This window comes from Equus caballus, chromosome 2, assembly GCF_041296265.1.
Source record: "Equus caballus isolate H_3958 breed thoroughbred chromosome 2, TB-T2T, whole genome shotgun sequence".
Taxonomy (NCBI): Eukaryota; Metazoa; Chordata; class Mammalia; order Perissodactyla; family Equidae; genus Equus; species Equus caballus.
In genome coordinates, this window is record NC_091685.1 from 106091981 (window position 1) to 106112995 (window position 21015).

General features: G+C 33.3%; 1 protein-coding gene across 5 annotated transcripts in view; it reads left to right on the forward strand.

Moving 5' to 3' along the window:
• The window catches only part of SCLT1 (sodium channel and clathrin linker 1), a 145213-nt gene that overhangs the window by 30407 nt on the left and 93791 nt on the right, over positions 1 to 21015 (forward strand). For all 5 annotated transcript variants that reach the window (XR_011435487.1, XR_011435486.1, XR_011435484.1 and 2 more), the window contains exons 5-8: positions 59 to 114; positions 12805 to 12940; positions 17503 to 17625; positions 19288 to 19353. Coding sequence is in view for 1 of the 5 variants with exons in the window: in XM_001915983.5 (XP_001916018.2) it covers positions 59 to 114; positions 12805 to 12940; positions 17503 to 17625; positions 19288 to 19353 (381 nt within the window). In the remaining 4 variants the exon portion in view is untranslated. The remainder of the gene's footprint in view (positions 1 to 58; positions 115 to 12804; positions 12941 to 17502; positions 17626 to 19287; positions 19354 to 21015) is intronic.

The following is a 21015-nucleotide window of genomic DNA, read 5'->3' on the forward strand; positions in this document are numbered from 1 at the left end:
TAATACAGATCTAATTGTCTGGGAAATGTATTGCTCCAACCATATTTTATTCTTTCAGAAACAGACAGGTGAGATGAAACTACAACTTGAAAATGTCATCAAGGAAAATGAAAGGTAGATCAATTAACTATTGATTATTTTATTGTTGTCTTCAGTAACTTTTATTGTTGTTGTTTGATGTTTCATTCATATAGTATATTGGTTATGAGTGTGCATTCTGGGGCCTGATTTCTTGTTTGATTCCTGGCTCCATTATTTACTAGCTATGTGACCTTGGACAAGTTACTTAACTTCTTTGTGCTTTAGTTCTCTCATGTTTAAATTGGAGAACCTATTTCATAGGGCTGACTGTAAGGGATAAAGTAAGTGCTTAAAATAGGGTACATAATCACTTATAAATATTAGCAATCATTAATAGTATAGTGCATAATATACATGTGTGGGGGAGGAAGACATTTCCTCTACCCACTCTGGGTCCTTCTGGTTGGACAACAAATTAAATTCACATGCGACAGAATAACAGGAAAAAATTAAACAAAGCTTTGTAACATGTACACATGGGAGAGGCTCAGGACAACTGAGCAACTTGCCAAAATGGCAGAAGCACTCACCTTAAATACCCTCCTCAGCTAAAGACAAAGGAGGATGTTGCGGGTGGGAGGGAGTCAGTTATGGGAGATTACCAGAAAAGTACAGTAAACAAGAGTAAGGTTATTATGCAGATTTAAGTCCTTGCCTTCTGCATTGATAAGAGTTTCTAGAAATAAGGTCATCCCCCCTTCTTCCTGGTACAAAGAGAGAGACACCTTTACAGATGGAGATTTCCTTTACAAATGTAAATGTCTCTTGCAAAGGGTAACTTGCTTTTCAGAGTTTCTCTCATGTCTGCAGTTTTTAAAAGTAACCATCCCAAAATAATCCTCATGCCAAAGAGAGGTATCTTGGGGTGGCCAAGTCCAGTCCCCCACACACGTATGTTATGAAACATACTGATAAAATGAAAACCTGTCAACCCGTCATCCAGTTAAGAGCTAAAATGTTGCCAATACTTGTGCATCTGTCCATGTTTTCCTCCCCTATGCCATCCCTCTCTTTCCCTCTGCCAGAAGTTAACACTTTTTGAATTTTGTGTTTATCATTCCCTTGCTTTTTAATTTTTTATAGGTATTTGTATTCCTAACAATATATTATTTAGTTCTGCATTTTTTTAAACTATATAAAAATGGTGTCATTTAGTCTTTTGGGACTTGCTTTTATTTCACTCAGTATCATGCACAAGTATAAGTTGCAAGGGATGAAATTGCTGGATCATAGTGGTTATGTGAATATTCAATTTTGCAATATAATGCCAACTTAATTTCCAAAGTGGCTATGCTAATTTACGTCCCCACCAGTGATATTTATGAGTTCTTATTGGTCTGTATCTTCTGTCAGCACTTGCTCTTATCAGGTTTCTTAACATTTCTTGTTTTGATTTTTGTTGTTTGGTTTTGTGGTTTTAATTTACATTTTCCTGAATACTAATACGGTTAACCATTTTTCATACGTTTATTTACCCATGTGGTTTTCTTTTCTCATGAAATGCTTGTTCCTTTATTTTTCTCATATTCTATTTATCTTTTCCTTATTAAATTGTCAAAGTACTTTATATAATTTGTATTCTGAGTATTTGTTGGTGTGCCAATCAATGATTGACACTGATTGCATTGGCAGTAAACAGTAACTGGTAAACGGTAACCATTATAGAAGTTTCAAACAAGAAGAGATTTAGTTACTTACATTTAAGTAGTAGGCAAGAAGGTCATTGGTTTTAGGGTGGCAGCTTAGAGGCTGTGATCTTCAGGCAAGGAATTTATGCTGCTGCCAACCATCTCTGTTGCTACTTCTACAGTATCATTTCTGTGAAGCTGGAGACTTGATACTGTAAAGTGGGGCATAGGGTACTGACTACAGGAGACAGTCATGTCTGTCCAGTTTTGCTTGCCATCTGTCATACCAACAGAAAAATGTTCTCACTGCACTTCTGCCTTCCATATCCCCTCCAGTGCCTCTCACTGGTGAAACGTTAATTCCGTCCATGTCTCCAGCTTTAAGGACATCTGGGAAATGTAGTTTTGACTTTTAGCCACTATGATAGAGGCTGGGGTATGGAAAGGGGTGGGAATGAATAGTGAGTGCCAGTGGCCCATACAACATGCCAGACAATAGTTGATACAGATATCTATTCCCAGATTGTGATGTTGGATGAACAGAATATTCTTTTTTTTTTTTTTAAGGTAGTTGAATATATCCATCTTCTTTCTTGGTTGTTTCTCTAACAAATCCTCTTTCAGCCTGTGGTCATAAAGATCTCTTACATTTTCTTCTAAAAATGTTAAAGTTTTATTCTGTCCCAAATTTCTTAACTTTTAAAGGTCAGGCAGCTAGCCTGAAATCAGATATATCTTTTGTTGTTGACTTGTGTAACTAGAGGGAAAAATGAAGAAATAAATTTTTTTTAGTTTTAAATTCATTTAAAGCACGGGCTCTTTTAAAATTTGGCATTCTTTTGTTTGCATTCCTCTATGTAAATCTTTTAATTTGGTTTTCAGTTTTTCTCATTTATTTGTGTTTTTCCCCATGGGAAAATTTTTCTAACTTTAACTTTTTAGGACTTACAATTCTTTCTCAAAATAGTTATTAAAAGGCTATGCTCCTCCTAGTAAATAATATTACTAGGATTTCTGAATTGCCAATGTGTTTAGATTAAGCTTGTATTTTAATGTATTGGGGATAGATAAAATATTATGTGTTTGAGCTACTTATTTAATTGTTTCTTATATTTGCCTCCACACTCTTCCTTTCATGTCCAGGTCTTTTGAAGACAGTCTTTTAAAAATCTGCTTTCACTTATTTAACAGTAATGTGGTCATTTCTCATGTACGTATTTGTTCGTAGGAAAGTGGGGAAAAATGGCTTCTGAGCTTAATAAAAGGCACTTTTAGGGACTCAAAAATGTTACCAGGTTTTAAAGTGGACTCTGTCTTTAGGGAAGCACCCTACTTTTAATTATGTATTGCAGTTAAGGACTGCAAAATCAACAGACTTTATCATTTTTAAGGAAAATATCTTAACTATGTATACATGGTCAGGTCTGAATAATGGAAGCTAGCAATGGCGTGGATTATATAATAGTATGCAATTCCACATTATTGGGTTTTGTAAACATTTTAATACTTACATTTGTATATGGGTATATATTATCTAGGAATTGATTACAAATAGGAAATAATGAAGTAATTTTATAAAAATGAGACTAAGGAAGAGGTGAAAAAATAGTTATTTTATCATCCTCCCAATTTTAAGTCTATTCCTTGAAACTTAGCTCCTGTTGAGAGTATAGTGTTTTTTCATTTTATTTTATTTTATTTTTTTAAGATTGGCTCCTGAGCTAACATCTGTTGCCAATCTTTCTCCTCCTCCTCCTCCTCCAACCACTCTGCTCTTCCTCCTCCTCCCCTTCCTCTCCCCCTTTTCCCCTTCTCCCCCACCAAAGCCCCCCAGTACATAGTTGTATATTCTAGTTGTAGGTCCTTCTACTTGTGCTATGTGAGACACCATCTCAGCATGGCCTGATGAGTGGTGCCGTGTCTGCACCCAGGATCTGAACCAGTGAAACCCTGGGCCACCAAAGCAGAGCACACGAATTTAACCACTCAGCCACAGGGCCAACCCCCTTTATTTTGTTTTTTGTCTTATTTTTTTCTTTAATAGCATCTTTTCCTCCTCATAACTTGAGAGGAAGGAAATTGGGAAAGATAATTAAATGAGTGAATATATGTACAGCATTTTCTAGCACTGAGTAACTACTAATTTTTAGTTATTATTTTTTACTTTATTATTGAAAATGTGGAAGAATCACTTGTTGCCTCCATAAGAGCCATTTTCCTTTTTTTCATAGTTCATATAACCCTGATTTTGTTCTAGTTCCAATGTGCTTAGGGGGGCTGAGCTTCTTCCACAGTCTCAGATGATAAGTCTTTGATTTAAAGCAGTTTGCCTTTCTTTTTGCCAGGGATTGGTCTAGGGATGAACGTGTGACCCACTTTTAGCCAGTGAAGCATAAGGGAAAGTCTGTTGTTTGGGAACTTCTAGGAACGATTTTCCTCCCTGATAGAGAGAAAAACAGACAAGAAGAAAGCCTTACCTCCTTCCTGCTCCTTGTCACTTTAGAAAGCCATGTGTGAAGCTGCTGTAGCCATTTTGTAACCACGAGTGTAGATAACAGAGATTGGAGGAAGGGAAAAATGGGGAAGCCTTTGGTCCTTATTACATTATTGAACTGCTGAAGCAAATCTGGACCACTTACCTTCAGATTTAATATTAGGTGAAGTCATAAAATATTCATTTAGTCATTCATTCATAAATATTTACTGAGTACTTACTAAGTACCAGGCACTATTCAAGGCTCTAGAATACATCGGTGAATAAAACAGACAAAAATCATGATTATTTTTTGTTAGACATTTTGTTACTTGTAGCCAAAGTATGCTATCCGATAGAGAGACTTAATTGCATCTGTCAGGGATTTGCAAACTATAGCCTGGGCAGCCAAATCTGGCCTGCCACCTCTTTTTGTAAATAAAAGTCTTTTGGCTCACAGCCACGACCATTCATTTGTATATTGTCTGTGGCGGCTTTTGCTCTGCAGTGCTGGAGTTGAATAGTTGCAACAGAGACTAAATGGCCCACAAAGCCTAGAATATTTGCTATCTGGCCCATTACAGAAAAAGTTTACTATTCTCTGATACATGGAGTGATCTTTCTCTGCAAAATCTAACTAGTTTTTAATTTAGCAGTCACCAAAAAGCTTTTTTGAAATTTAAAATTATCTTTACATTTTTATTTAGGGATATTTAGCTTTAGAGTACAGAAACAGAAAACTTCAACAACAATATAAAGTTAGTATTTAATAAATTAAAACCAATGATAGCGTATTATTTATTTTACTCTAAATTTGTTAGTTTTTGTTTTCTGGTAGTCTGATATTTATCTTTTTTAAGATTAAAACTAAATCTTTATGATGCAGCAGATTTCAATACAATTATAAAATAGAATTGTTTTTAGCACTATTTTCGTTGATTTGTTCTCATAATTTGACTACTGATAATTGAATTATAATAATATACATCAAAGGTATGATTTTAAATTTGATTTCACCTTCCCTAATAATTGTATCATTAGTGTGTGTTGACAATATCCTGTGAACACAACATAGTAAATGTTTATTATCTATTTGAAATTTGGGAAGGAGTTCATGTATGTATTTATAAAAGCAATAACAAAGCCATTATTTTTCAATACTTGTCCAAAAAATGGTATCCTCCACCCCCAAACTTGATTTATTTCTGTAGGAGCAGAAGATGAATGAATGTGTTTGATCTATTTTCCGGTGAGAGAGAGAAAAGAAATCTCTGGGATTACGTGATAAACACTGCTGTTCTAGTGCTAATTTAGGTCATTATATTGTGAGGAAGACCATCCCAAAAAGTCCACCAAAATCCTAAGCTTTAACTATAAAGTTTTAAATTTCTATTTCTAATAATCTCATATAAAGCCAGAGCTACCCTGATTTCTCTGTATGTCTCTGTTTATAGTTGAGTTTATGTTTGTATATTTATGTATATGTATGTTTCTTACCACATGCCCCTTTGATACTAGTCTCAGGTCACACTGGCCTTCTTACTTTGGCTTCCTTAAACCTGGCAAACCTGTTTCCACCTGAACACCTTTTACCTGTTTCTTCGGCCTGGAATGCTCTTCTCCAGACCTGCCCAGGACTGTCTCCTTCCCTTCATTCAGGAAGGCATTCCCTGATCACATAATCTAGCACTGCTGTTCCTACCCCCCCTTTCTCTTTTCTGTTATCCAATTTTATTTTATTCATAATACCCGTTACTCCCTGAAATTATTTTTGCTTGATTATTATTTGTCTTATCTACTTAATTTATCCCTCATGAGAGCAGAGCCCTTATCTGTTCTGTTTATCATTGTATACCTCCCACCATTGAACAGTGCTTGATACATAGTAAATGCTCAATAAATATTTGTTGAGTGGATGATTGCAAGTACTAGGAAGATAAACACATACATATATTCATATTTGACTCTTTTTGCTTTGAGAAATAGAGACTCAGGTCATTTTAAGTAAATAGTATAAATAAGGAGATACATGGAGTACAACTAAAACTGGGAAACAATCAGGACCATCTCTAATGGTATACTCTTCTTACCAGTTCTCTTGGTAGCCTTCATTGTCCCTTCTGTGATGACAGCACTGCTCTTCACGTAGCTGCTGTTCCTATTCTTCCAACGAGAAAGCTCTTATTTTCTAGGCCAAATCCTGAAGCACACATTCTTGTTGGCTTAACTAATGGCCGACACTTCTGTTTGTCCGAGCCCTTCATGCCAGTCATCTTATGATAGGGCTGCCCTGGAGAATATGCAAATCTCTAGTCTAATCATTGACTCCCCTATGCACAGAATAGCCTATATTGGTCCCCAGAGCATGGACTGTGGTCAAGGATTACTTACGTCTGAGCCTGTCAGGCACCATAACTGCACCATGTCCAATATATATATTAGAGTGTAATTGTGGAAGACAGCACTCTAGCTGGAGACATCAGAGAAGGCTTAAATGAGAAGGAGAAATTTGAGCAGAGTCTTTAAGAATGAATAGGAGTTCATCAACGGAAAAAACATATGTTTAATAATAAAATACAGATAATTTAATATGGCTGTATCTCAGCATATTTATATAGGGGAATTATACATGATAAGGGTGGGGTGGTGGACGAGACCAGGTGATCTAAGGTCTTATATGCTCTGCTAAGGAATTTAAACTTGTCCTACAGGTGGTATAGGGAGCTCTTCAAGGATTTTAAACAGAGGAGGAGGGTACACTTTAGAAGGATTGTATCCAGTTGCACTTTAGAACTGGAAAATTACAGATTGTTCTGGAAAGAATGTGTATGATTCATTGGAGGGGCATAAGAAGGAAAGCAACAATTCTAGTTATTAGCCTGTTTGATATTAATACTAAAAGCTAATGCTACATCATGGCAAGGGTGTGGATACCTTCACTGAGGAAGTTTGGACTTCGAAGATAAATGAAATCTGCCAGATGAGGAGAGGCATATGGAGAGGCTCTACTAGGCAGTTGTCTAGAATGTTTTCTAATTATATTTATTTGTTGTACTTTCTCTTCTCACTTATTTGATTCTAGATTCACTAATACTATCTCTTCTCCCCTATTTTAATACTTACAAAATTGGGATGTGGCCATAGTGACCGGCATGTCAAAGATTAATAGGCGACAATTTTTCTTTTTAATGGTTTGTAAAAGAATGATGCATCTCACTATCAATGACAAATTCACTTCAGAGAAATGCTGGTTAGAACTGTGTTTGATGGGGCCGGCCCAGTGGTACAGCGGTTAAGTGCTCACGTTCTGCTTTGGCGGTCCAGGGTTTACTGGTTTGGATCCCAGGTACGGACATGGCACTGCTTGGCTCACCACGCTGTGGTAGGCGTCTCACGTGTAAAGTAGAGGAAGATGGGCACGGATGTTAGCTCAGGGCCAGTCTTCCTCAGAAAAAAAGAGGAGGATTGGCAGCAGTTAGCTCAGGGCCAGTCTTCCTCAGAAAAAAAGAGGAGGATTGGCAGCAGTTAGCTCAGGGCTAATCTTCCTCAAAAAAAAAAAAAAAAAGAATTATGTTTGATTCATCTTTGTCACCTCAAAGATCAAAATTTTTAGAACATCATCTTTGCCAAATTTCTATTGCCTATTTATTATAATTGGTTATAATTTCACCACTGCAGTTGAAAATCACTGGCTGAGTGATTTTCCTGGAATCAATACTTTAATCTGTCTGGAACTCAGTTTCTAAATCTATAAAGTGAGGGATTTGGACTGGTTGATTTCAGTTTTATTGTTTCTATATTTTTATGATTATAATAAGTGCTCTTTAAATATCTTTTGAAGTGATATTGCAAGTGATAAGATAAAAAAGTAATAAAAACAATAAATAAAACGTATAGCTATATATAATAATTTAAGTAAAGGCACTATAGTATATTATAGAATAATATTTATTTCCTTTAAAAAAAACTTTAATCGGAGATATCTTTTCTCCAACGAAATAGTCAATATCAAGAGGTCAGAAACACTGTTACCCTTTTGAGTTAGTCATGTTGCATCCAGCATAAAACATAGTAGAAGCCCTCTTACCTTCTAGATTCACAGGTGGTCTGTAGATTGAGAGAATCAGTAAAATGGAAAATCATAAAGAAATACATACTTTAAAAAAAATTTGACTTAATATAAACGTGCATTTATTTAATTTTTTGATATTTTGCCAAGGTCTTTACTTTGAGTAAGGCTGCTAATTGTAGTCCTTTGTTGTCTTTTATACATAAACTATATAATTCATTCTTTATAATTTCCTGTTTTGGTTTCTTTGAGGAAGGGTGAGAACTTAGAGATCTTTTTGATCTCCTTTTGATCCTCTGTGATTTTATAGTATTCCGACTTTTTATGATTATTTTACCTCCCTCTAATTCAACAGCAACTACTTAACAACTCATCTTTATTGAGTCTTTCATATTTGGTTTAGGTTTCGTAGAAAAAAGCACCTCTTTTGTACTTTTATCACTTGGGTCATATTTAATTTAATTGTACAATTATAATAACAAGTTAAGGCAGATATAATAATTAGCTTAACATCTGTTCCAGCCTCCTTTTAGTATACCTTCCTGCACTGTAGAGGCTGGAAGCCAAAGAACTAGTTCAGGATATGAATTAGGTTCTGCTAATGATAAACACTTGTAAAGATCTAAATTACGTGATAAGTAGGAGGAGAAGCAGTATCTGAGGATCTATTTTTGTGGATGAAAATCTAAGTGTAGTGTGGCTCTAGAGCCAATAATTCTGGCAGCTGCTTCTGTCAAAACTAAGGCGGGGTGTCCCTGAAGGCAGTAGCTCTGGCAGTAACTTCCTGATCCCAGGGTTTCAGCTAAAAAGGTGTGATCCTGGAACCAGCAGTTGGTATAGCTGCTTCCTGATTGTCTAGCTTCCTAGCTGTGGCCTGTCTATCATTTCTCTCAGCTAACCAGTTCTACAATTAGTTAAACCAACAAGATTGACATCTTTTAGAATTTGCACTAGAAAATAGAGATCGGCTAGTTGATGGTGACTACAGAAAAAGCAGCTATACAGAGAAGTGTGGTGCTACTACTGTTATTAATAAATAAGGATAACACTGTTTACTTCCATGAAGCTTTATGTGATTTCTCCTCATACTATCAAGCCAACCAAATGTGATGGAACTTTCTCGTTTTTATTTTCCTATGTCTGTTACATTTTGACTTGCTTATGTATTTAAATAAATACAACCAGAACCAGAAGTATCTTACTATCTTGTATGTAATATCTCTTCAAATATTTGCTGAACTTAATTATCGATGTCTGTTCTTCACGATTTATTAACCATACATAAAAAACAATGTTTTGAAAAAGATTAACTCCCTAAACCTTTGCAGTACTTAAATGGTTTTATTTTCTCAATTATACTGCTAATATCTTTGGAGAATTAGATTAAATGCATTTAATCAGTATTTACAAATACATTATAGTATTGCAACTATATTACATTTCAAAGAAAACAAGAGCAAAAATAAGCAGGGATATAGAGGATATAAAAAGCAAATAACAAGTTTGAGTATATGTGTATAGATTTTCTGTTTATGCTACTCATATATCAACCAGCAGGAGTATACTATTTTTTTAAAAGACCTATAAAACATTTACAAACATAGACATGGACTGCTGCAAACCCTCCACACCACATACACATGTACAAATTAAACATAAAGCACACCTACAATAAAATTAGAAATAACAAAAGATGGGCACGAAGACTTTAACTACATTTTCAACTAACTCCTGCGATAAAGAGGAATTGAAAACTAAAATTAAAAACTGAATAAAATGAACCACACATCAAACTAATGAGATGCTAGTTTGTACCAAGCTACTACTCAGAACATTTTTAGTTAATTGAAAGATAAAATTGAAAATAAATGAACTAGAGAGTTCTGTTTATAGTAATGGCAGACTAGGTAACCAGACTCCTTCTGAGAAAAATGAGAGAATATGGACAAAAACTAGAAAGTTTGGACAGAAATCTAATCTTTGGAAGTGAATTGGAGTCAATAAGAAATTATAGGGCAAAAAATCAGGGAAAGAAAGAAATTCAGGGATAGAAGCCTGCCTTTGGGATTACATTCCCCCAGGTGTATCTCCCTATCCTGGAAGAGGTGAAGAGAGATTAAAAAACCGAGATCTTGAAATGTATTCACAAGGCTAGAGAAAAAAATTGAAATTCAGGGCCCTGGGTGGGTGGCTCAAGAACTTCCAGGCATTGAGGTCCAGCCCCAGTGGCCTACTGGTTAAGTTCAGCACACTCCACTTCGGTGGCCCAGGTTTAGTTCCAGGCTGGACCTACACCACTTATCTACCAGTGGCCATGCTATGATGGTGGCTCACGTACGAAATAGAGAAGATTGGCAACAGATGTTAGCTCAGGGCAAATCTTCCTCAGGAAAGAAGAAGAGAACTTCCAGGCATTGAGTTGGGAGTCCCTGGGAGTAAGAGTGACCCCAAAAATAGACTAGTCCTAAAAAGATCTGAAATATAGCTCTGAATTATCTGAATCTTTGATGTTGGTAGAAGGTGATCAGGTATTGATAATGCCCCTAGCCACCTGAAAAAAGATAAAGACGACTGTTTTAGAGGAAGATAACATCATTATTAGGCCTGGAAGTAGCTCTGTACATTTTTGCATGTGATATCTGGCTCATAACTGGCCTAAAAAGAACTAGTGATGGGAAGATTGAAGATAGCATAGTTTAAAAAATCATAGGAAATATAGGCAATATAAACAGATCCACAGAATTAGTCTTAAAATAACTGCTTAATATGTTCAATGAAATAAGACACAATTTTGAGAATTTTGATAAGAGAGCTAGGAACTTTTAAAAAAAAGAGCCAAATAGAAATTGTAGAACTGAAAAAATGCAGCAATGGAAATGAGACATGACTGAAGAGAGAATTAATGGAATGCAACTCAAGTCAGAAGAAAACATTCAGAATGAAGATGAGAGAGACAAGGTGATAGAAAATACAAAAAATAATGTGAGACATAGGGGAAATAGTGAAAAGAGCTAAAATTCATATAACTTGAGTCCTAGAACAAGAGGACGGAGAAAAACATCAATCCACAGATTAAAGAAACACTGTGCATGATAAGCAGAATAATACAAAAGTGCTGTGCGTAGGTACATTATTGTAAAATCAAATACAAAATCAAAGAAAAAGAAAAACGTGTTAAAGCAGGAAGAGATCATCTTCAAAGGAGCAGCAATAAGATATTAACTGACTTCTCAATAGAAATGATGGAAATCAGGAGACAATGGAATATCTTCAAAGTGATGAAAGAAAAACTAAGAATTCTGTACCCAGTGAAATATCCTTCCAGAAGAAAAGTCAAATAAGTACATTTTCAGGTGGAAAGAAATTGAGAAAATTATCATTAGCAAAACTAAAGAAAATCCCAAAAGGATAGTCTACAAAAAGAGGGGAAAATAATCACAGATGAAAGCTTGGAATTACAGGAAAGGGTAACTATGGGAGAAAATCTAATGAACATCAACTATTCTAAAACAATAATAATGTCTCTAAAATATCTATAGAGAATTAAAATACAAGACAACAATATTATAAATTTGGGAAAAGAGTAATTGGAGTTAAAATATTCTCAATTCTCACATTCCCCAAAATAAATAGAATACTAATTTATTTTAGAATTTGGTAATTTAGTGATGCATGTCATAATCTCCAAAAGTAAAGCAAAAGGTCATATAACTGCAAAGACAGTAAAGTAGAAAAATGGGATAATGAAAAGTAACCCAAAAGAAAGCAGGAAAGGAGAGAAAAATCATAATAGGCAGGGAAAACAGAAAGCAAATACTGAGATAATAGATATAAACCCAAATACATTAGTAATTACATTAAATTTCAATGTACTACATGCTGCAATTGAAAAACAGTAATTCATCAGAGGAGGTTTAAAAAAAGAAACCAATCATAGTGTACACCTATCAGAGAGATTCCTAAAGTGTAAGAATATAGAATGGTTGCAAATAAAAGGATGGAAAATAGATATACCATGCCAGTGCTAACCAAAAGAAAGCTGGTAATATCAGACATAGGAGACTTTAATGCAAAAGGGATTTTTAGAGATAAAAGGGGACATTTCTTAATGATAAATGATATAACAATTTTAAATTTGTAAGTACAATAACAGAGCCTCAGAATAGAAAATTTTCAGATTTTCTGTTTTTCCATAATTAACTAGGTGGAACTACTGTCATATTTAAAATTTTTTTCAAACGACTTGTTTTATCAATAAAGTGTAATATCTGAATTTTCCCTTTTTGAAAAATTAAAATCTCCGTAGGACAAACTGAATTATGCTTTAATTATGACTAATTTAATGCATTTGAAATTGTGCTACAATACGTTTGTTCTTAAAGCACAGCATTTAATGGTAACTAAACACTTCTACGTTTTGAGGTCATCTTATAAATAATTTTTGTGTAAAGAATGATTTTTGACCCAAATGTTTGTTTAGTTGACCCCAAGACAGTAATTACCATTACTAAAATGAATTTAGTTTATTATTATGTTAACTTTTTGTTCCAAAGGTTGCACAGTGAATTAAAAGATGCGGTTGAAAAGCAACTGGAGGCCCTTCCCTTTGGCCCAGAGATGGGAGATGATCTATATACAGATGAAGAAACAGTCAGGAATCTTCAAGAACAATTACAACTAGCCAATCAAGTGAGTGATATTTTTATATTTTTAATTATATCCTGAATAAATAATGAATAAAGAGTTTTAAAGAATTTGTGTTAATCGTTATATATGAATGATGATAACAGAATAACAAAATTGTTAACTCAATGATTTTCTACAATTTGCATAATAGTTAACAGGTAACAAAACTTGTAATATATACCCTCACTGTTTGTTATAAATAAAGTTGCCCAATATATATTTTGATTGAATCTAAAGCTTTTGACATGATTTTTTATGTCTTATAAAAATATTTTAATGCCAAAGAAAAATTTTAAAGAAAAAATCATCAATTATCCACTTGCCTAAGTTTACATTTTTCTTTGTTCTCTCTACTGTGTGTTTTTTAGATTTTCAAAGATTATATAGAATTATATTTTTCTAAAGATATACTTTTTCTAGAATTACACTTTTTCTCCTTTTTACCTCCCTCATAGTAATTGAAATATTTGGGAAGCTATGTTATATATAGCCTGTTTTCAATACTGTAATTTTTTGTGATTATAGGTAAGGGAATTTTATTTTAATTTAAAATTTTATATCCTAGATATCTCATATCTTGTATGGACTTGAATCCCATTCTTCTACTTTGTAGCTGTGTGTCTCAGTTTCTTCATTTATAAATGAGGATTAGAAATTCTTTATTACAATTTTGATTTTATTCTTATCTATGAAAAGTCCTATTTTTTATTCCTTGGAAATTTGGTTTTGAAATTCTAAGTAAAGTGATATTTTAAGTTAATCAGATAAGCTATATTTACCTTGATAAGCAGCATTATTTAACACTGAATTTTTTTTTTAATCTGAAAAAGTAATAGAGTAAAAGCATAATGAGGAAAACATATTCTTTACTCTGTTCTAGACCAGTATTATCAGGAAGGATTTATAAATGTTTATGTTGAAATAAATGGAAATTAATGTGGACTTATAAGTGGTTTTTAACCAGATATTAAATATGTCTTTTATAAGCTGTGGCACAATATGCATTTCTTATTACTCCTGAAAAAGACTTTGATAGACCATATGTAAAAGAACCCTCTCTTGTACACCTTAAATAAATACAATGATTGTCAATCATACCTCAATAAAACTGAAGAAAAATTTAATTTTGACAAAGAAAGTGGAGTACAAAACTAGATAAGATTTGTAGTTTCAAAAAGACAAAACAAAACTGAAAAAGAACCCTGTCTCTAAAAAGCATCTCTCTATAGTACTTTTGTTGCTGTAATCTCCAGTGCTAAATTTTATTAAAACTTGAAAATTACTTTATTCCTTTTTTTTGTTTAACCACATTTGTTCTCTCATGCTTCATTCCTTTCTTCTCCTGTCTTCCCCTCTCTTTGCCTTTCTCCATCTGCATCTTGTTTGGTGTGGTACTGTGTCTCAGAAGATGGTCCTACTTTTTTGCTACATTTTGGGTCATCACTTGATAGAAGATTTGGTGAGGTCCAAGTTTGAGCAACCAAAAAGGAAAAAGCAAATTGGTTATAAACAAATTTTCCCATGAAATCTATAAGGTACTTTGTATATGAATATAAAATTTTAACTGAATGAGTGTTTAGGTAATTTTATAAAGTATCAATAATAGAAAATGTTAATAAATTTATAAAACAATGAAGTCAAATGTTAATTCTTCTTATTATCTATACATACATGTTTATGTATTTCATTTTTAAAGGTCTGATAAAACACGTACAGTTTTGGTATCCATCACTAGATTGAAAGACCTTTGTGAATGCTTTAAGACTGGTTGAATCCAAACTGAACAGATAAAAACTAAATTAAATACAATTTATAATAGAAAATTGAGAGAAAAAGAATTCTTTATTATTATGCCTCATTAAAGTGCTAGGCATAGAGAGTTTAATTGACTATTCAAACATCTTCATTCATTCCACAAAATATTTATTAGGTGTCTATTTTGTACGAGGCACTGTCCTAAGTGTTGATGATACAGTGGAGAATGTTGGTTCCTGCTTTTCTGGAACACACAGACTTTTGGAAGAAACTTATGGTCAAACTTCTTGAGTTTGGTCCTCATTCTACTTTCTAGCTCTATGATCTTGGGAAACTTCTTCATGCTTTACTTTCCTCATTTATATAGAGAGATGATAATTCTTATCTTATGGAGTTCTTATGGTGATTATAATTTTAAAATCCCCATAAAGCACTTAGTGTAATGCCAAGCACATATGTAAGTTAATAAATTTATCTATTATTTTTATCATCTTTATCATCATCATTACTAAACTGCAAGATAAACAAATAAGAATTAAATTAGGAGCAAAAGGTGCTGTCTAGAGCAAGTATAATTGCCTTGCGAGCCAATAGCACTAGTACAATAAGTACCTAACTTAGTATTTTTAGTTTGGAGTATTTTGTTCTGCTACAATAGTGTGATTTGTAAAAATCTTTTGGGGGGCAATTTAAACAGTAAGAGCTCTGGAAATGTTCATGTTCATTGACCAATTAAGATGATGACATAAAATAGATTCTAGGAATCTGTTCTAAGAAACTGTATGTAAAAATTTATGAATAAACATGTTCATTATCATATTGTTTATGATAATGAAAAATTGGAGGTAGTTTAAAAATTTAAGAATAGAGAGTCATTTGAATTGTGGTTTTTCCAAATGATGGGTTATATCATTTAAACAATTATATATTAGTACAGTAGTTCTCAAATTTTAGTGTGCATCATAATCGCCCACGGGCTTGTTGAAATAAGATTGTCGCCTCCCTCGCCCAAGTTTCGATTTAAGAAGTCTGAGATAGGACTCAATGGTTTACGTTTCTGACAGGTGCTGAGGTAATGCTGATGCTGCTAGTCCTTTGAGAACCACTGCTCTAGGAGAATCTGGATTCCCTAACGAGCAGTCCAGATGATTCTTACTATCAGGCACATTTGAAAAACTGCAGTCAAAAGGTCTGAGGCATTTTTTTGGCCATTCTACTGAAAAGAAAACAGTCTTAAGGAAATGAAATGAATTGTCCAGGATTATTCAGCCAGGAATTAGGGATCCAGCCCAAGTCTCCTGGCTCTAGATTCTGCCTTTGTCTGCAAATTTTAAAACTATGTAAGTTTTAGACAAAACTAATTAATGATGTTAGAAGTCAAGGTAATCGTTATTTGGTGGCAATAATAGTGTCTGGAAGAGAAGGAAATCTGGCTTCTAGGTGCCGGTAATGTTGTCTTTCTTGAACTGGGTGCTGGTTACATGGGTGTACTCACTTTATAAAAAGTGATGATTTGTGTGTTTTCTGAATGCATGTTATGCCTCAGCAGTAGTTTCCTTAAAACTTAAAAACCTGTATTTATGTTAAGTTACAAAATGCGTATGTTTTCACTACACTTTACCTTGTTACTAAAACTGAGATAGTAGATTAACTCTGACCTGGGATTTAAATATTTGGGCTTTAGAGACAGAAATGAACGTTTCTTCCTAACCCTGACAACAACTTACTGAGGGACCCTAGGCAAATGGTCTGAACTTCAAATTCCACTTTTCTAAAAAGAGAATAATGCTGTCTATATGCTAGCTTAGAGTTTCTCAACTTTTTTGGTTTCAGGACCCCTATTCAGGATGCTTAAAAATTATTGAGGACCTCAAAGAGCTTTTTGTTTTGGTGGGTTATGTATCTGTCAATATTTATCGTATTACAAATTAAAACTGAGACTTTTTTTTAAAAAAAGGGAGCATAAGAATGCGTTCCAGTAGCCATCAGAATGATGACAGCATCACACATCGCATCATGTAAACTTTGGAAAACTCCCTTGTGCGCTCATGAGAGGATGAGAGGAAAAAGGGAAATAATGTCTTCACATTATTATGAACATAATTTTGACTTCAAGGGTCCCCATACTATATTTGAGAATTGTTGTATTGAAAGAATAGTTAATCACTTGAGAAAACTCACGTTATAAAATACCAAGTGAAAATAGTACAATACAAATGGCACATTATTTGATTCTCAGTTTTGTTCAAAGGAAAAAATACAAAATTCCCCCCAAATCACATTTATAAATATGAATATATCCAACATTTATAAAGATTGTATCTAGATGTTAGCAATATTGATTATCAGATGGTAAAATTATAGGTAATTCTTATTTTCTTCTCTATTTTCTATATTTTCCTAATTTTTTACAATAAACATTTATTACTTTTGCAATCAGAAAAAAAGTCCTGTGCTTTACCGGGGACGGTTTTCTTCTTCAGTAATTTCTAAGACTTACACTTTGTTGTAGAACAAGGAAAGTGGTTTAGATCCATATTTCTGATTTAAGTGTTTTAATTTAAACTATGAAATCTGAATAAAAAGAATATTTTAAAATAAGGAATTTCCATTTTTAAGTTTATGGTCTAAATTATTAATATAACTTCAAATTGTCAAAAATATTGCAACTATACCATCTTTACACAAGTTCTGTTTTTACTTTGTGACTTTGTATACAAGAGCTCTTTCTGTAAAAGAATATGATTCATTTGTATTATGCAATAGCATGCTAATAATTTAACAAGTTCTCAAATGTTTTTGTTTTATAGGAAAAATCTCAGGCTGTGGAACTGTGGCAGACTGTCTCTCAGGAGTTAGACAGATTGCAGAAACTTTACCAGGAACATATGACTGAGGCCCAGATTCATGTAGTTGAAAGTCAAAAACAAAAGGTAATCTTGGATTTCATGGTGTTCTTGTATATCAATAAGAAATTGCATCTGGAGAATCTCAGTTTTGGAGAGGAATGCTTAAGTCTCTGCTATGTTATTTATGTTAACAATAGACAGATCTCTGAAGATTAGAAATCTCTTGAACAGATAAGATAATTAAAGCAGTGCCTAGTGTATATTGGGTTTTATGATGTGATTAGCAATGGAAGCTGTATTTAGTGCTAAGAAGCATCTATAACATTATTACGTATAAATAGACCTCCAAAGCTTTTATATTCTTGATTTCTTACCTGGCTAACAAAAAAAAAAAATTGTTCATTAGATCGTGGCCAATGAAGAAACCTGCTCAAATATAGCAACAATGCTATGTAAAATGAAAATGTTAACATCTTAAATGTAATCTTTTACTGAAAGAGATGTCAAGTTTGTCTAACATAAATTAATCAGAATAGAATTTTACAAGTTATTTATAATTTATAACTTGTAAAAGAACTTCTTTCTGTCCAAAGCAAGAATAATTTTATTTTCTTTCAAAGTGGACATCTAGCTTTCACTTTGTACCTCTGTTGACAAGAACTCACTATCTCAGAAGAGCATCCGTTCCATTGGAAGATCTGCCTCCTCTATCCTTCCATTCCTTCTTTTTCTGTCAGATACATTGAAAACTGTGAAGTAATCCCAATTTTGATCCTTTTTCTGTGGATTTTGAGAAGGCAACTGTTTAACTACAGTCATCATCATGCCTCTCTTCAACTCTCATTTATTGACTTTTCAAATTCCAGTTAATAACTGTTCCTATTATTATCATTGTAATTGGAGATTTCTAAAGAAGCCATAATAATGCTTACATAATGCTTTGCAGTTTACAAGGTTATTTTTCTATACATGCCACACTTTGAAAATAATCCCCATGTGTCTGATCCATAAGGCTTTTACCTCTGAGATCTAGAAACCATTTCTAATATAAGTATGTTCTTTAAGGCTTTTTCTTCATTTAGTTCAATCAACTAAGCCATTAGGTTTTTGGTTTTTTCAGCTGAATACGATCAATCTTGTGCTGTAGCTATGAAGTAAGGGGTTTTTTGACTTTACAAATAATACTTTGTCCTTATTTCCCCCGTTATCTATCAATCTTGAATTCTGTCATCTGACATATTAAGGGTCCTTCCCAACTTTGAGTCACCGGCACATATAATGTTTAATAGGATCATAACAGATAATCAAACGATTTAAAACTTGTGGGGCATTTAAGCCATGAGAATTTTTAAAAGTAGAGAACAGGGACAATAACTCTTGTGCCATAGTTCGAATGGTAGGTTTTGAATAGGTTTGAATGTGGTTTTCCAATATTTGACAAGGTCTCTTTAGCATGTCTATTTACTCGAGTTGATTTCTAGAAATAATGGTTTTACATAAAACAGAGATAGCTACATTGGTTTCCACATTGCCACCTTATTCAATTTTGTAATCGTTAAAAAAAATTTATCATTATCTTATCATTTCTTCAACTCTTAATTCACACAATAATAGTCAGAAGAAATACAACTGATTTCATCTAGACTTAGGCATAATGATTTTAGACTTGATTTTGGTTTAATTTTATTTAGGGGTTGCAAACAAAATGCTATTTATGTACACCTCCCCCCCACCTTCCTGCTATAGGATCAGCTGACCAATTTTCAACAACTGACCAAGCAACTTCATGTTACTAATGAGAACATAGAAATGGTAAGTGAAAATATCCATTTGATGTACTTGTTTATATAAACTAGAAATTGTTGCTATAAATAATGTTTATTTATGCTACTGCAAATCAACAACAAAGAAAAACATGTTGCATGAAATTAAAATAGGCAGGCAGTACTCTTTTATCTGTCTTTTTCTTTCACATTCAGTAGCATGACAGGGTTCACAGTACTATCTGGAGATGTAAAGTTGACATCTCTTTGAAATATATCCTAATCTGAAAATACTCTTGGGGTGCTTGGTAGGATCTCCTGAGAGTAATCTAGACTGTGAGCTCCTCAAGAGTAGGACTCATGCTTTATTCTTAGTATTTCATCTAGCACACTGCTAGGTATATAATGAGAGTAATGGCACCGTTAAACAAATGAGTAGCCCCATTCCTTAAAAATAGTAGGACACCAAGAACCATTTATTAGTTGATTGACCACCAGTACTAATTGGTACCTCTAAATTTCCCTTTAATTTTTTCCTAAAAAGAAATACAATTATCCTTCCCAATTCTGCTCTTTACCTTTTTGTCTGTCTCACTTTTCTGTTTTCTCTTCTTTTCTCACCTTTTCTTTTCCTTCTTGGAATTTTATTTTACCTCATTGTTGAGTAATAGGATTATGACATCCCAGGTAATTCCTCTCTTTTCTGTCTTCATTTTACTTAGTTATTCTGCTAATTCTTGTTAATCCCTAAAATGAAAATGTCTTTATTTAAGAGTGGAGTTGTGCCATCAAAAGTAAGGTTAATCCAATGTTATTCTGCTTTTTAAAAGTTTCTTCTTTAATCATGTAAAAAATTATTAAAGAAATTTCTTTCTATTTTGCTTATGTTAACATTTGGAATTTCTAATCGCTTATAATTGTTGATTATCTACTTCTTAGAGCTTTAAAATAGTATTAAAGTACTCCAGAACAAAATGATGACTGATTTCTGTAATTAAGAAATCATATTTCTACATAAAATTAATGGTTTAACCTAACATCACAATTATGCATTCTTTCTTTTAGTATATCTCCTAGAATTATGGGGATTATATAATCCTTTGGGATCTTATACCACAGAGCCTCTATTTTGTTATAAACAGCTCAAAATCATTTTGATAAAAGTCATGGGAAAAGAATATTTGAGTATTCACAGGAAAAACTTAAGAATTTCAAAAGCAAAAGAATTCATAGTTTCAGGCCAAAACTAAGAATAACAAGCTATGGATATAATACACACACACACACACACAAATCAAGCAGTTTTCATTAAAAATTTTTCTTATTACATGAATAAACTCATTTAAATGAATAGGTTCTTATTGATATGCAATAAATTGATGAGTATACAAGGAGTAAATAAAATATCTTTTCCCACCAATGCACATTAGAAATATCCAAAAGGTAAAATGCCCTAACCTGAATGGTACATGAAAGTACAAGTTTATATTTATTTATTAAGGCTGTAGATACAATAAGAGCTCACATTTCCTAGAAATTCTCTTTACTAAAATCATAGGTATATATGTATATATTTTTTTGATGAGGAAGATTGGCCCTGAGCTAACGTCTGTTGCCAATCTACCTCTTTTTGCTTGATGAAGACTGTCCCTAAGCTAACATGTCTGCCAGTCTTCCTCTATTTTGTATGTGAAACACCACCACGGTGGTG